At 41.6% G+C, this 17,098-nt stretch overlaps 1 protein-coding gene across 4 annotated transcripts in view; it reads right to left on the minus strand.

Annotated features, from left to right (window-relative positions):
- brd4 (bromodomain containing 4) overlaps window positions 1-17,098 on the minus strand; it is a 46,651-nt gene that overhangs the window by 12,213 nt on the left and 17,340 nt on the right. For all 4 annotated transcript variants that reach the window (XM_033644874.2, XM_033644872.2, XM_033644873.2 and 1 more), the window contains exons 2-9: window positions 6,520-6,919; window positions 4,717-4,854; window positions 4,485-4,620; window positions 4,035-4,372; window positions 3,494-3,877; window positions 3,264-3,392; window positions 1,204-1,434; window positions 882-1,111 (exon numbers count right to left, since the gene is read on the minus strand). In XM_033644874.2, coding sequence (XP_033500765.2) covers window positions 882-1,111; window positions 1,204-1,434; window positions 3,264-3,392; window positions 3,494-3,877; window positions 4,035-4,372; window positions 4,485-4,620; window positions 4,717-4,854; window positions 6,520-6,780 — 1,847 coding nt within the window. In that variant the 5' untranslated portion in view covers window positions 6,781-6,919. The remainder of the gene's footprint in view (window positions 1-881; window positions 1,112-1,203; window positions 1,435-3,263; window positions 3,393-3,493; window positions 3,878-4,034; window positions 4,373-4,484; window positions 4,621-4,716; window positions 4,855-6,519; window positions 6,920-17,098) is intronic.

Genomic DNA, 17,098 nt, shown 5'->3' on the forward strand with positions numbered 1-17,098 from the left:
GACTGGTCCCCAAAGAGGTTGCTACTGTTGGTAAGTGCGAGATTCGTTTCGTGCATGCTCATATAAACGCATGTGCATACACAATGCAGTCATCTTTCCCCCAACCCCCACCCAAAATCTCTGAAACTAGACAATTCACACAAGTCACTCAAATTGATGTGAAAAAAAGCAACGTTTCTCTGATGCTTTGTATCCAACAGGGCTTCAGCTTTGGGGCCTGGCTCACCCTTAAGCATTTATTTTGCCAGTACCAGCTGGTGGGTGCTTAGTAGCTTTATCCCTCAGATAGTCTACTGTGGTCTGTAGATGACAACGTGTCCATATTACAGAAGTTGGTAACAAAGCTGAAGTTTCACAGCGCTATACTGGCTAACAATCCCACACAACCCCAAAACAAAAGCTCCGAGTCTTGTTTGGACCCACAAAACCCTATACTGTACATGTGCTGCAGGTGTAGCCAGTAAAAAGATACAATCCACGGGACATCCACTCCGCCAGCAGTACGCAACCATTACGTCTTCAGTGTTGCCACAATTTCAGAATTGAAAACAATCTCTCAACAAAAAACAGTGTCAGCTCAAAGACACCAACTGATCATCTTCTTGAAATACACTAATAAATATTTTAAGGATAATAACTCTTAACAAAAAAAAACCCATATGTAATACATGTCTTCAGATGACCAGACATGACTTCAGAATTACTCTCAACCATGGTCACAATTACACAGTGAAAACATAAAAGCATAACAAAAGGGGGGATTTAAACGTCAGTAAGGGTAATACAGAATTGTGTAAAGCCAAGATGATGGTTAAGGAAACATCTAATATCAAAGACTTGCTCTTACAGACTGCCTGAGGTGAAGTAAGTTTAAAACCCACCTGGGTTTCTTCTTGGGAACAACCTCTTTGTTGTTATTGTTACTGTTCTTGGTCTTCTTGGAGAGCTGCGGAACAGGTGTAGCATCCTGGATCTCATCTACAAGGCCAGACATGCCTCCTTTCTTCTTATGCTTTTCTTTCTTCTTCTCCTTCTTTTCCTTCTCTTTTCTCTTTGGTTTGCTGGCTTGTGGTTGGGACAAGGCAGCCAGCTGCTCATGGACAGCCTTCAACTGTGTCAAGAGAGAAGACGGGTTCTCAACAAAGAGTAATAAAGGCTTGACAACTAATTTGCCGCTACCTTGATACTACTCTGGTCACTGACCTGCTCCTGGAGCTCTGCCAACCTCTGCGCTCTCTCCTCTTCAGAGTCATCTGTGGAAGACTCAGACTCAGAGGACGAGTCACTGGAGCTGTCTGAAGACGAGGCGACGTGGGCCAAAGGAGGCTGGGGCTTGACGGGGGCAGGATGGTGAAGTGTAGGAGCTGGGGCAGGTACCAGAGGCTTGCTCTCAGGTTCATCTGGCATCTTGGCAAAGCGCATCTCAAAGACATCCTATAAAATGAAAAGAAACAAACAAGCTGAGCAAAACATATGTGACGTTTGTAGGAACAGACTCAAAACACTACAACATTAATACAGAAATTAGTCAGATGTGATGGACTAGGTGTGTTAAAATACAACAAATCTCTGGTCAAGTGTTAAATGTTGTTTCACTTCCAGATTTATAGTCAAAAACATGAAGCTGTTTGTTCAGTTTGTGACTGAATTTAGATTTAAGATTAAGAAGTATTTGTCCCAGAGATCTTTGTATTCACAGCCAGACTTATAAACACATAGCAATATATAGCAACATACAGATGGCAACATGTACACACGGTAGCAGACAGAAAAAGTCAGTCCACAAAATCTTCATGAGCACAGTCATCCAATAATCCCAGTTCTCAACAGTGTCAGGATTGTTCAGAGCTGCTACAGCAGGAGGAACACAAATCCTCCTGAATCGAGCTCTTCTCCTTTTAAGAGTCCTGTATCTCCGACCATATGGGAGTAATCTGAAGTGTGTGATGGCTCTGAGATTCATGTTTGATAGACTAGGTGTGGGAAGGCAGATGATTTTGGAAGCAGTATGTGTGATGCTCGTTAGTTTGTTTTTGTTGGAGATGGTTAACATGTTGAAGAAGAAGCAAGCAGGACAGTACGGGTTAAACGATGCTTCTGTAAAGCAACAACAGGAGTAAGGGGGCGACAGAGAGTGTTCTGAGCTCGCAGAAGACATGGCGTCATCGCTGGGATTGTTTGTGGACATCAGTGATGAGTAAATTGGGTTAGTACATTGAGTGAGTGCTAGGGAAGCATTCCTGGCAAAACTAAGTGTTCTACTGTGACCAATATTTCACTTCCTTTCCTAAACATTTATGCAAATGTTACACACAAGCAAAATAGATCTTTCTTGCAAATGTAAACTAAAACAGTGACATGCTTTCTTACTCATTCTTCTTTCACTTAAAGCTGTAGTTAGTAACTCATATAAAAAATATACTTTTGTCATATTTGCTGAAACTATCTGTATATTCTGGTTGGGATCCCCTGCCTGACACCTTCCTCATAAAATTTTTCTTGTAATGTTCTTTTCATTATGCCAGTCTCTTCATTTTCTGGCCCTGCGGTGTCTCCCTGGCAGAGCAGGCTGCTATTGTGACTATTGACCTGTTGCACACGTTCCTACCTACACTTTAGTTTTTATTTGCGACAGTTTCATTTGCACTACTATATTTTATTTGCACTATGTATACTACAGGTTTTTTTATTGGGCTAGTGCAACCTTAAGAAGCTTTCATTTTTTTAGCCTTACCTGTTATGATAAAGTTGATGTATTTATTTCATCCAGTATTCTTAATTGCACTATTATATTATTCAAATCTGTGCTGTACGTACTACATGGTTGTCTACTACTAATGTTCTCATTTTGCAGCTAAACAGTGCACTAAAATATGTTTCTGAAAACATCTGAGGCCAAAAAGAAGCAGTGCGGTAACAGAATCTTCATTTATATTTGATCAGCTCTGCCTAGTTTGGCAGTTTGGCTGCAGTTCATTGATTGAAATGACTGACAGCTGTATTAGAGACACATCGGCTTTGATTGCTTGTTTCTGGTGCACCGCAGTAGACTCACAGGCCATTCACAGTCTATCAGTCTCATGTACTTCTTTCAGAATATAGTGACAGTTTCAGCAAATATGACACCAAGTTATTTTCATAAAAGTTACCAAAATGTGCTTTAATACATTGCCAGCAAAATATGATGTACCTACACATAAAGGATTGCAAACATTACGATATGGGCTTTTATAAATATAGTAGATATAAAGGACTATATTTACCTGGAGCTTGCGTGCCATAGCTACCACCTCGTGGTCTGGTGGATTATATTTGTAGCAGTTGGAAAACATTAATCGCACATCAGCAGCAAACTCCTGGGGTTCCCGGTATTGCCTGTTCTCCAGCTTGGCCTATTAAACACATCAAGGATATTAATTACTTGCCATGCCATAACTCCTCTCTCTTCAGTGCCTTCTGGAACAACTGATGCACTACGCCTTCTTTAACACACCTTGATAGTGCTGAGGTCCATTGGATATTTGATGATATCGTGATAATCATGTAGTCCCAGTGCATCCACATCAACAGGTTTGTAGAATGGCCAGGCATAAGCAGCGTGCTTCTTGGATAGCATTTCCCTGACCAGACTAGCGCAGTATCCCATCTGATCCTGTGGTTTGGGGCTATGACCTCCACTTGGTCCACTCAGTCCCATCCCTATGCCTATGTGATGCTGGGAGTCCGGTGCATCCTTCTTTATCAGTTTTGAAGGCCGGGAACTCTCTCGCCTGGGTAGTGTCTTCCCAGATTTGGACTCTGCCGGTGAAGACTCACTCAGTTGGTCGTTTGCTGTGGGCGTTGTAGTGTCAGCTTTCCTTTTCTGGCTCTTTCTTTGCTAGATAGAAGTGAACACAAAGAGAGCAGAGAGATAGTGCGAAAGGGGAAAGAAATAAGGAATTAGAATGAGATGCCACAACTTTACTGGTGCTCTTAAGCTTGGTAAAACTAGGCATACATGCCCAAGAATATTTCCCTGTGTCAGTCACACTTACTTTGGTCATGGTTATAGGGTTCTGCATCATGGGGGCAGTGCTCTGGATGGATTGGGGAAGGGGGGTCTGAGCAGGAGGCGGCACAGAAGTCATGATGGGAACTTGAGGAGCACAGTCTGACTGGCCCAAGGAGTAGGGAGCTCCGAGCTGTGGTGCGTGGCTGGGTAACGTTGGGGGCACGTGGGACGGCAGGGCCTGCATCAAAGGCTGGGGAGGTAGTGAAGGCGGGCCCTGCACTGGTCCTCTGGTCTGCGGTGCTGCTGAGAGGTTCGACAGACCACGTGTTTGAGGAGTTGTGGACGAAGAATCAGTGATGGCCCCTGGTTTCAAGTTTTGACCTTGATGAGAGAACAAGACACTCGGATAAATATCGGGTCTGACAAAGGTCAGCTCCAAGAGCATGTGTTGATCGCAAAGGTGTGAAGTGTGGTAAAGTGGTAAATAACTTACTTGCGTCTCTTCGGCCGCGGCCACGTCCCTTTCCTGTCATGACAACAATCTCGATTTCTTCCTGAGGCATTTCTGTGACCCTTTGGAGGAAAACCTTCTCTAGAGCCTCAGCCATTAAGACTATGTCATCTCCAGGCTGCAGGGGGAGACAAATACCCTTAGCAAAAGTGAAGGCTTACCAGAATCTTTGGCACTGTATGGTGTCAGTGGCTCAAATGTCCAGCTATGTTACCTTGTTGTATATGTAGCAGTTGGTAAACATTGTGTTGAAGTCTTGGATACATTCTTGGGCGTTCCAGTAGTAACTGTTCTCAAGCCTTTTCTTGATTGTTCCCATGTCCATAGGAGTTTTGATTATTGTGTAGTAGTCCTGCAAAGGTTACATCCAAGTATGTCAACAATGTAATGAAGACACGGACTGTTTTTCAACAATGTGACATTCTCTCCCACCACAATGAAGCAGCTGTGATTAATATAAAGCTTAAAAAAATATGTAACTCTTGAATTGCAATATCTTCTGCAATTTAGCAATATGTTTTTGACTGTCAATAATTTTGGATTGCTCGTCACCCTGTAGTGCATACTGTCTGTCCACATCTTTATCAACATAAATCTCTATGGTGTCTGCGCTATCTTGACATCAACTGCTGTCGTCAGCAAAGACATATTGACAAGACAAATAAAGATAAACAATAAGATGTATGACAATGTTTTTAAGGTGTTTTACAGGGACAGTTTACCTCAAAATCAACAGTACAACTTTCCTCTTCTCTTACCATATAGATTGTTTTGGTGTGCATTGAAGAGTGTTTGAGATATTGGCCACAGAGATGTCTGCCTTCTCTTCAATATAAGGTAACTAGACGTCACTTGGGGTTGTGGTGCTCAAAGTGCCAAAAAAAAAAACCACTCAACAGCCATGTCTCTTTAAAGAAGTCATGACCCGGTTACCCAAGATAATCCACAGACCTTGTTGTGAGCAGTTTCATGTAGTAAACATTTTCTTTTCACCTAACTACACCTGCAAACTGTATCACCGTACAGAAGGAAGCGTGCATCTACTGCTAGCTCACCTAACACCACTGAGCTAGCTAATGTTACAGCTCAGCCAGGGAGGACGGCATTAATGTCTACGTCTTGCGCTGTCATGAGCACGAGCCTCTTGTCCATGAGTAGACGCACGCTTCCTTCTGCACAATGATATGGTTGGTAGGTGTAACTTAGTAGAAGGTTCCTACATAAAACTGCTCACAACAAGGTCTGTGGATTATCAGTAACCAGGTCATGATTTCTGGAAAGACATTGCTGTCAAGTTTTTCAACAGTATTTTCTGTCTCCAACACGCAGCAACTCACACCAAAACAATCTAGACTGATAAAACAGCATTACAAGTAATAGGAAATATATATGTATTTTTTATTTCAAGATGAACTGTCTTTTTAAGAGAGGACATTCAGCATGCCAATGACTAGGTTTCCCCACTCTTTCTGGCATTCATTTTGTTTATCAATTAGCATAAAATACTCTCCGGTCCAAAAGTAGGTCTATTGATGTGCCCTGTACACTCATATAAAACACTCAACTTAGCAACAATCAAATGAAGCACACATTCACAGTGATTCGTGTGTGTGAAAGTTGTTTTTACACTGAATGAGAATGAATGGTACCATTTGACTTATTTTAAAATGAAGAAAAAAGAGACCTGATATCTTAAACAATGCGGTTACACCCCAGTTGACAGTTAGCTGCCACTATTGCCCCTGGTCTTAGTACTTTTATTGGACTTTTCAGTGCCCCGGACGAGACTTGGCGCCCTACACACAGACTATTATGTGTCTGTACATTACAAATGTTACTGTAAATTTCCTGCTTTATCAGGGAAATGTATGAACTTCACTCCAGACTGGATTCTATACTCACACTGACAAACAGAGCAACAGGACGGCTGATTCATATGAACAGTTTAATGCAGGTTGAATCCATGAGAGTTTTGGGGTGTGTGGCATCATACACAGAGACACAAGCTAGTACTCACAGGCAGGTTTAGTTTGATCGCATCCACCGGTATGTGAAAGGGCCAGGCAAACTGGTGCTTCCACAGGGCCTTCACCACCACCTTGAGCAGGTACTGCAGCTGATTGGTCTGGCGCTTTGGCCTGTTGGGATTGATGTACTCTGGGGGTGGGGGGTTGCCAAGTGTCTGGGCCTGCCCCTGGTGGCTGCTGCTGCTGCTGCCGCTGCTGCCCGACATCTGCGCTGCATCCAGGCCGTCCCCCATTTTTACAGGGTTGGGCATGGGCTCGGGCCCCGGAGCGGGAGCTGGAGCCGCAGGGGCAGGTGTAGTGGTGTTGGCAGGACACCAGTTCAGTCTTGGCCCCGGCACAGACTCCACTGACAGAGCACCACTGATCCCATTGCACTCCTCGCTGGACTCTCTGGTGAGAGAATAAAAAGGATACAGTCATTGGCATATTTAAAAACAGTCTACAATAAATCTCTTTGTTTTGTCTTATTTAACAAAACTTAATTGGAATCATTGATCAGTGCATAGTTAGGTATACTCAGATGTCTTGCTTATTGTAATTACACTTCAAAAGGTTGTAACATACTGGTCATTAACCACCATTGGAGCAGCCAATGCACTGTGCACCCATCTGTTTTAGGGAACACCTCAATGAAATCGAAACATAGAAAGCTACATGATACCCTGGGTGTAGTATTTCAAAACATTTAATTCAGATCCAAAATATCCGGGTCGAATTAAAGCTAAAAATGGGTACTTCAAAAACAGGAGATGCAATCCTCATCCCACAAATTAGGATGTGAATTTGTGATTAAATCACATTTTGTTTGGGGTATTTCAAAACACTAAACTGGGGATTAAGATTTCACTAAATGTGTGAATGAATGAAACCACTTCAAGGTAGATGTGGAGACTTGGGACACATGGCACATATTTAATCATTCTTTTACTCAGTGCTTGCATGTTAAAGAAGTACAGTCCATGCAAAAGCAATATCCTTTCTAAATTTAACAATTAACTAATAAAATATTTTCAATTAATTGCCAAACAACAAAAAAAAACAACTCCAAGCTATTGCAAATTGCAACATCATTCTTGCCTGCATCATGCCTCATAATATCACAGAAGAATGCTAGGCTCCTCACTGTGATGGAGGGGGTGATCGTTCACAGCCCTGAGTAGAGTGCCCTGACCTACTGATGGCAGCACTGCGACCAGCTGGACCAGCTGGACAGTCAATAAGAGTCGCTCTGGTGAACCCGTATTTTATTCAGGGTCTTTGGATTGATAAAACCAGTAGCACGCTGACGACACAGCTTTGTGTTTTATATTTTGTTTTATCAGTGAAAAAGACATTTAACTGGTAATACTAAAGATAATAACACATTACAACTTTAAATTACTTTTCTTAAATCCAAAATGCCACAGAGGGAGAAAACAATAAAAATTACAGGGATTGTTAGACCAGATACATTACTCATAAACCAATTATCAGGATCATTGTCATGGATTTATTAAGAGACCTGGATTCAGCATTGAAGGTAGGACCCTGTTCATTCCGAAAGTTGCTCTGTGACGCATGAAGCCAAACAAGCTACATTTCCATGGTATGAAATTACCCAGATATTTGGTGCGCATCACTGGGCACATGGAGCAAACACACTACAGACTTCCACCAGTCGAGCCAGCTATTTCAAGTTTAGTGCCCCTCTACCTTAAATAGGGATAAAATTAGTTACTTCTGTCACCTTTGATAGAGACTTCAGTCTGCAATGTAGTTCATACACTTCTCTCATAAACGAAAGAATTTTACAGCAACACTGGGCTTCATGATTAAATAAAGTATATTGAGTAGGGCTGTCAAAGTTAACGCGTTAATAATATTTTGTTGCGCGATTAACCATGTACCTTCTATAATTATGACCCTTGGCCCCAGAAAATCAAAGTTTATGCTATGGCCATGTAAAGTACCTAATCTTTTAAGGGCTTTCTTTCACAAAAAGGTACACTTTAAATATATCTCTGGTCAACAGTTTAAACACTATTGTAAATCAGTGAACCATGTGTATTAAACCGCATTTCGTACGATATTAACTCTTACTGGTGTTGCAGAGCTAAACGTGAATTAAACTGACAAACTTAAAAAAAAAAAAGGATGACAATTTGAACACAGCTTTTCATTCTGCCTGTGTTCAGTGCCCATGTTATAAAGGCATAGTTACGCTCCAACCAAAGTGCTTGTCAGATGGTCAAACTGACACCCCACACTATTTCGACATCTGAATTGGAGAGTGGCATTGTCAGTCAATTAGTGTAACTTTCAGAAACTGACAATCACACCAATTTCATGCATCGCAGAATTTAGGAAGCCAACGTTTAAACCTTTTCTTCAGGTTCTCTTTTTTCGCTCTTTACACAACTACTTCCTGCTCATTTCATGTCCATCCAAGTGAAACACTATGAATAAAAAGGAACGTGTGCACTACTATTGCCATGTTTAAATGATTCATTGTATCTTGCCTCTTTCTACGATGGTCAGATTTTCACACCGCCTTTGAGTGTAGCTGTTTAGAGCAGCTATAACACTTTTTCCTTCTGATGTGGTCAGACCACACATTGCACAAACTAGTTCTTCTTGAGCATTCCCCTTGCCGTAAGTGTGATAATACACTCTGAGATGTCTATTATACCGATAATAATTAACCTAGCAAAGTTCTCATCTCTCTTCTCAGTTTTTTTCTGGCATGGAATTATTTGAGAAGCTTGATACAAAGAATGCCGGAAAGATATGATACCACATGGTTGTATGAATTTGCCAACTAGTGAGATTGCAGTTTACATCCATGTTGGTCCAGACTTGTACGTAGCTGTGACAGAAGGCAATGCTTAAATATGGATGTCTCTGCGAAGAAGCTACAAACTTCTAAAACATGGACACTTCACACACATCTTAAACAGCAGCAAGATCTATACAATCAGCACAGTTTCAAGGTGGGCACACAAGATTAGAGTCACCAATCTAGTATCTAACGGTCTCCCCTTTTGTTCCAAGTTATGATGTTATGATGCTGAATAATGGCCAGAAAAGTATTTTTTCAGAACATTATGATGTCACAAATGTCATCACTTCTGCATTTTATTCTATTAAACATTTGTGTGAAATTCGGTCATGATTAGCACATGAATTTTTGATTTATGGCCATAAACTTGTTTAGTGAGGTCACAGTGACCTTTGACCACCAAAATCTAATCCGTTATGTGTTGTCTGTGCCAAATTTGAGGAAATTCCCTCAAGGCATTCTTGAGAGATCAAGTTCATGAGAATGGGACGTGCGCTCGTACTATAAAAGTACCCCAAAATACTCTTACTGCAGCTTTTTACGTTCAGATATTGGCAGCTTTACACACTCTCCCGTGACAGTGAACTAAAACCCTTTGGCGCGAGTACGAAACAAGACATCAGATGACGTAATTTTGGGGTTTGGGCGAGACAGACCGACATTTTTCAACATTTTAACACATTTTTCGATGAAATGATTAGTCGACTAATTGAAGAAATAATCGAAAAGTCGACAATGAAAATAATCGTTAGTGGCAGCCCTAGACAGAACAAAACCAGGTCTCAACCATGCCAGACCGAATGCAGCTGTCCCTTCCGGCTTCCTTACAGCTAAAATGGCAGTGAAAAATAACACAAACAGCAGAGTTATTAATTTTGTATGGTGCCTGACTTTGGTGGATCATAACATATTGAGTCTGGATTTAATCTGTGATGCTGTGGTTTGAAATGAGACCTAACTTTTTTATGGATGTCAATTTTTGAGCCACTACAAAGGGCAAAATGTGGCCTGCAACAGACTGAGTAAGACTTGTTGTTGTTAGCTGAGCCGGCTTCTGGAACTGCAGCCCCTACCGGCTGGTTCAGAGGGGTCAGCTGTCAGTGACGGTATGAAAGAGTCAATAAAAAAGGTTTTTCAACAACTGTGAATCACTGCAACTGTAAGAGGTATTTAGTATAGTCATAAATCTGCACACAAAATACTAGGCTGATTGGCCCAGTAGTATTTGAGAACAGCTGCCGACAGAACATTCATAGCACCCAAACATTTATCATCCCAGTATTCGACACATCTGGGTGATGCCATGAAATGTGCGTTAGCGTGTTGGGATGTGCCTCCATCCACAGACACGATAACGGTGGAGAAATGCTGACACACTGTCCTTGTCCTCTACACAATTCTCTCTCTGTTGTTGTAGCTGACCCGGAACCCACTAGCAGGTCTTCCAGCTGCGGCGTTTCATTCGCGATCGCCACTGTGTCACTAACTCACACGTCAACCAGCTTGTTGTGCTAACCTCAGCATATGTTGCTAATGGCGTACAGCTAGGAATTTCCAGGCAGTGCTTGTGAACTTTGGTTCTATATTACATGCCTCAACATACATACTCCATATTCTGCGTGCGGCTGTGTGCACCAGATCGTGAACCCCACCCTGTGGCGAGTGGAAAAAATACATGAACCATGACAGCTTTACAACTTACTGATGTACATTTCAACTGAGCTGGCAGCAGGGGAACTGTGTGTGCTTCAATGTGCTAAAAAGAGAAACTCATTTCTACTTTGCAAAAAAAATCTATATACACACACAGAACGCTTACAAAAGGTTAGAACTGCATGCATGTAATTATGGCGGAAGATATAAAAGTTAATATCATCCTACTACGAATGTTAATTGAAAAATATGAGTGCACTGTATTCAGAAGAGCTCAGAGGTTTAGCTTTGGCTCTGGCATGTGTTGGTGTGCTTTTAGTAGATCTTTGTCTTCCCACTCTGGAAGGACCTGGGAGTGTTTAGGGATGTGGGCGGATAGGGGTGGAGGGTGAGGGGGAGTCAGCGTCATCTGGCAGCTGGGGAACTGTGTGTTCCACTCTGCAGAGCTCAGTCCTACATTATGTCCTCTCCCAGGCAGTCAGGGACATCACATTCAAGATACACACAAAAGCTGTTAAAACAACAAGGCCATATAATAAGCTGGAAATACCAAAAACAGACTTTAGAAAAAAAAACCACTGATCATAAGGTTGTGAATTCAGGCTTTTATCAGAAACAAGTTAGTCTCCGGGTCTTGCACACTGAAATCCACCCCCACAACGGGGCCTGAAAGATAAACACACACCACAGTATAGATCTGTGAGTAATCTCATTCTTGATGAGTCACTTTCTGAGAAGAGGGAAGCAGTTTGCGCACCACATGATCGCTGCCTTGGCCCGAGGCACTTGAACACAGTGGAGAATCTGACTAACTGACCAATATGTTGAATGACAACACATGAAAAGAAACACTACCAGTTTAACACAGATGGTACTTTTGTGGCTGGAAGGAAAAAGACCTCACAAATAAGACCAAAATAAACAAGCTCTGAATTTGTCTTGGCTAGAGGCACGAATGTGCATGTTGGGCTTATTTCCAGCTCAATACAGCAAAACTTTAAAGCTGGGTAACATTGCTGAAAATACACTTGAATATTTCAAAGCTGTGCTGAATTGGATTTAAAAGGATACTGAACAATAATTTAGCAATATTTTATACTAATCAGCCTTATGCTGGGTTCAGACTACATGATATCAGCCTGATTGTAGCCTGACACAGCAGCCTTTCTGATATTTCCCCTTGGGACTACCACAACAGAGTGAAAAAAGAAAAATGCTGGCGTGAAATAGCAGAAGCACTTCAGCAACAAGGTACTGCCATTAGCATCAAGCTAGCAAAGAACGTAATTCTTCATGATGGAGACGGATAAAAGGAATAAAATTCACAAATAGCAGCTGGGACTTTACTTGCACAACTGCAGAGGGTACCAGCTTTATTTGAAAGAGACAACATTAGGCACACACATTTCTCATCCCCTCTATTTTTTGTGTCCTGTGAAATTATCTTCATACTACTTTCATGCAGTACTTCAAACGTAGCTCCTGCGATCTGGTGGCACTTTATACATAATATTTTTCATTTTTCTAGGGAGTTTACAACATGACTGGGAACAGTGTGAGCCAATCAGTGGACCCGCATTCAGTGCCGTTTGATCGGATGCGTGTATGGGCAGGAAACTGCAAGAGCAAGATGGCAGTGGCCATATCTAAGATATTTTAACTTCACTTATGTGCAGCGGCACAAGTGGAGATATATCTTTATATAAAGTCTATAGCCTAAAGGCTGTATCAGACAGACCAACTTCCACCCTGGACAACACACCTGGCACTCTCTCTTTCTCCCTACAAGCCCCGACTGCTGTAGCAGCAGCTCTCACTCCCATATACAGACAGGTTTCAAGGATGTGAAGTTGAAAGTATGCATGATGGCACACTGGCAGAACCCGAAAGGACCAACATAAATGGCAGTACCAGTGATATCAAAGTCAACAATGTTAATCAACAGGCTACTCTGACAGGTAAAGCTAATGTTACTAAGGCGAAGCAGCAGTCCAAAGACAACTGGTTCGCAAAAAACAACGATCAAATGAGCTGCTTGATTTGTAAAATGTACAGAAAGTGATGCAGCTCAAAGAGATGACTACTAGAGAGGGAGAGAAAGAGAAAACAGACTACAGCAATGTATGTAGTTCAGAGAATCCCGAGGAGAGCTACAAAATGCAACCTGAGGTAAGAGCAGGACAAGGTAGTAGTAAGAGCAGTTAAGGCCCTCCCCTCCAAAAAAAAAAAAAAAAAAAGTGTTTACGTGCAGTGTTTTCAATGGGACACACAGGACAAACAAACTGTCCAGGGTCAACATTAAGGAACTGTTATTCTAGTCTTATGCAACACAGAAACAGCTGACCCCACCAAACTAGAATGACAACATTTAGGTGAGTTATTAGGAAGAAATGCTGCTGTCAGTGCCAACGTGACAAGTGTTTACAAAAGTGTTTGTAATTCTATCATTTTTAACACTAAATACTCCTTTTTTTCCCCACATAAAAAGGAAAATAAAAGGGTCAGTGGGGAAACACATTATCTAGCATTTTCTATGACATTAAGGCAACACCATTCTCGGAACCCATCAGCTGTATTCGGCGTCTGACTTCCGGCAGACGGCGATACAGCCCCTGGGGGCAGACCCCTGATTTTTTGGCATTCCGGTTTGAGGAGGCGAATTTCCGTTTCCGACTTCTGTTTATATATAAGTAAATATGCTGAACCATTGCGATGGATTCAGAGTTTACAGTGACGCCAATTATGTTCCGCCTCGTTAGTTCACAGCATGGAGCTTTTAACTTGGCAACAACTGCAGCCGGCTCAAACATGATTGATCAATATCACATGGACTACAAACAGCCTAGCACAGGGAACCAGGGCTCTTCCGCTCTTCTTCCAGAGACAAGATCTCCGGGGTTTGCCTACAGACTCTACATTCACTGAATGTAGAGTCTGTATATAGAGACTAAGGCAACACAGATTCATTTGTTGTATTTGTTACCATACCACCCCTTAAAAGCAAAATTGCTTATAAAACCCATACACTGAAGGACCCCAGTACATTTGAATGCAAACCAATACAACAATCCTGTAATAAATACCCCCTGTGATCGTCATTTTTTAGAAATTCAGAATTATTTTGTAGTCTTTCTAATATTTTGGTCTTTTATATGCGTAACTGGAAATGAAGTGTTGCAAACCCATCTCAATATAATGCAGTTTCATCCAACACCAAGTAGCCAACAGCCTCAAATGTGTTACTAAATTATTTACAATGTATTGCAGTATATTGCAGCGACAGCGTACTGTATTACAGCATATCAGAGTTTCTATTTTTCTGATTACTTTGTGTGGACTACCATTGTATCAGTGTGTCTGCTGCAGTCCGAAATACATGTGTCAACTACAAAGAGCCTTTTGTTAAGATTGAAATATGACAGATACTGCTGGGGGTCAAGGTGGTAATTAAACGCAAATTCCTTGTTCTGTTTAAACACTGCAGCCAGTAGACTGCTTTAGTTGTTGACAAAGTCTAGAAGGATGCTGTAAGTGAATGACTTCCATGGAAATGTGTTGTGCTACTCTGAATCAATGCCTCCTGGGGACACAGAAGAAGCAGCCTGTATGAAGTGTAACAGCATTTACCAGAAACACAGGCAGGAGCAGTACAGATGGCTGGGGGCACCAGGCAGACAGACAGACACATGTATGACATTAACAGCCGGCACTATAGACGTCTTCCACAAGGACAAAGTCAAAAAAAAAAGTAGCCACAATATAAGCCTGGTCCAGCTGGCCTCCAGTGCTACACAGAGCAAAGTCTCATCATATACATGCACAAATACCACCAGATGGTCCTCAACAGCTTATTAAAATCAGCAACAAGCACTCAGAGCGACAGTCACTGACATTACAGCACGGCAATGATGACAAGTGTAAACACTCTTCTGGGAACACAGAGACAGATGCAATAAATGAGGGAGCATGAACGATGCCTCCTGTAGGATTCAGACATCTGTAGAGCAGGTATACATCTACAGAGACAATACTCCCAAATAACACCTTGGCTTTCCAATTTGTCAGACTTCCTTATCTGATGTTTGTCTGTATCTGTCTTTCATGCACAGATAATCTATTTGTGAAAAATTATGAGGTGCAAGACAATCCCACATTGCCTGTGATGACAAGGGAGACGGGTTTAAGCCAATATCTAGACACATCATAGTGGGAAAAGCACAAGCATATTCAATAACATTAATGATAGCTGCATTCCACTTAGGATAAGCCATTGTGGATAAGTACTGTGCATGCTGGTTCACTTAATTAGCTTACTAAGACACTTAATGGAACTGAGCCATCGCCAATGTTATCAATTTCACCTGTGCTTTTCCTACTAATACAAGTCAAAATGTCTACTGTGAAAAAGGTCCATCGCCTAACATACTAAATTCATCAAGAGCATGTGTTACTACGATGATAAACTCTTAATGATGGCAGGTTCGCTTGAAAAATACACACTTTGAGAGGCATGCTTTCAAGAAATCCCTTTCATTCTCTCTTTGCTCCTCAGAAACCATTATAATGACATGCAAAAGGTTTTCATTAATGTTAAGCTACGTCGATTACTGTCTAAATCCTAATGAAAACACAGTCATGTACGGAGTTAAACCTCATTGAAACCCAAAACAGACGATCACAGACTGGTGTTTCCCCTTGGATTTCTTCCAGCAGCAGTGCAGATGTGCATGAGTTTTATTTTGCCCCACTGGGCGCTATTTAACATCTTCACTGATGTGAGAACAGCTCGTAAAGTTGTAGATGTCAAATATAATAAAACGCTTCCCATACTCTAAAATGTAAACTATTAGAAAACAACAGAATATATTGCAGCCTCTACAGAGGAGTTCAGTGTAGTGTGTGTGTGTGGCGAGTAAATAGAAGGACAGTGTGTTTGCACTCGAGACAGGCAGGTGAGCTGGACGTCAGGTTAGAAGTAAACCGTCAATGTAACACTTGTCAAAACCACCAAACCAGTGCAACTACTTTAGCAGCATGTAGAGAAATTTTCTTGCATGTTTTTGCATCTGATCGTCTTTGAAACTACTTAGAATGGATATCGGCCAATAATGATCAGTGGCTGATTAATCGGAGCACCCTTATGGCAGTGTTCAAGTTATAATCCTTGCTTGTCCCTGACTCTGGCTGCTAAAGAAGAAATAGCATGATAAAGGTGTAGGGGGGACTTTCACATAGTGGCAGTACTAAACATTGAGCAGCGGCGCAGCTAAATACATACACAGGAAACACTGTAGACAGAGTAAGAGGCAGCAGGCAGTATGACTGTAGATTACACTGTTTTGGTAGTGATTATAAATTGAGTCACCTCCGCATGATGTACACACCCTATTCTATTTTCTCCTGTCAGATCTAGTTATTGAATTTTGCCAAGGCACAGCCTCTTGCGTAGCCTCACAAACTGTAAGTGCATCATATTGCAATGTCATGTAAGGACAGGCTACAGCAGGCATGAATGCCATTTAGAGCCTTTCACACAATTGCTGGAGCCAAAAAAACTTTTCACCTATACATTAAGTTAATAACTTATTCTATTCTCTTCTGTCAGATCTAGTTATTGCAGTTTGTCAGGTCAACCCCTTGCATAGCCTAACAACCTGTACGTGCATCATGTTCCAGTGTTATGTAAGGACAGTCTCCTGCAGGCATGTCATTTAGGCACCCAAACAGTCCCCGGGAGCAACAGGCCTTTTCTTTTGCGATAATCTTAAGAGCTAAAAACTTTGGTACATTTTGTTTCAAGAAACATTAGGGATTATGCTAAATTATTACAATGCGGTGGTTTGGTTTGTGATGTTAAGGTCTTTTGCACCTATGTGAACAAGGTTGAAGTAATGGCTTCTCTTTGGACGGATGTTGAAATAATATTGGAAAAAGGAACCTGCTGAGTCTGTTTTTTCTAGTTCCCTTTACATTTTAGTACGTGACCCTCATTCAGTTATTACCAACTGAAGTGAAGTTAAATTTTTGATTTTTCTTTTTCTTTTCTCTGATGATAGTCTGTTATTGCAACAAAAATGACATATGCTGGGCTATAATTA

The sequence above is a fragment of the Epinephelus lanceolatus genome, chromosome 18 (genome assembly GCF_041903045.1).
Source record: "Epinephelus lanceolatus isolate andai-2023 chromosome 18, ASM4190304v1, whole genome shotgun sequence".
Taxonomy (NCBI): domain Eukaryota; kingdom Metazoa; phylum Chordata; class Actinopteri; order Perciformes; family Serranidae; genus Epinephelus; species Epinephelus lanceolatus.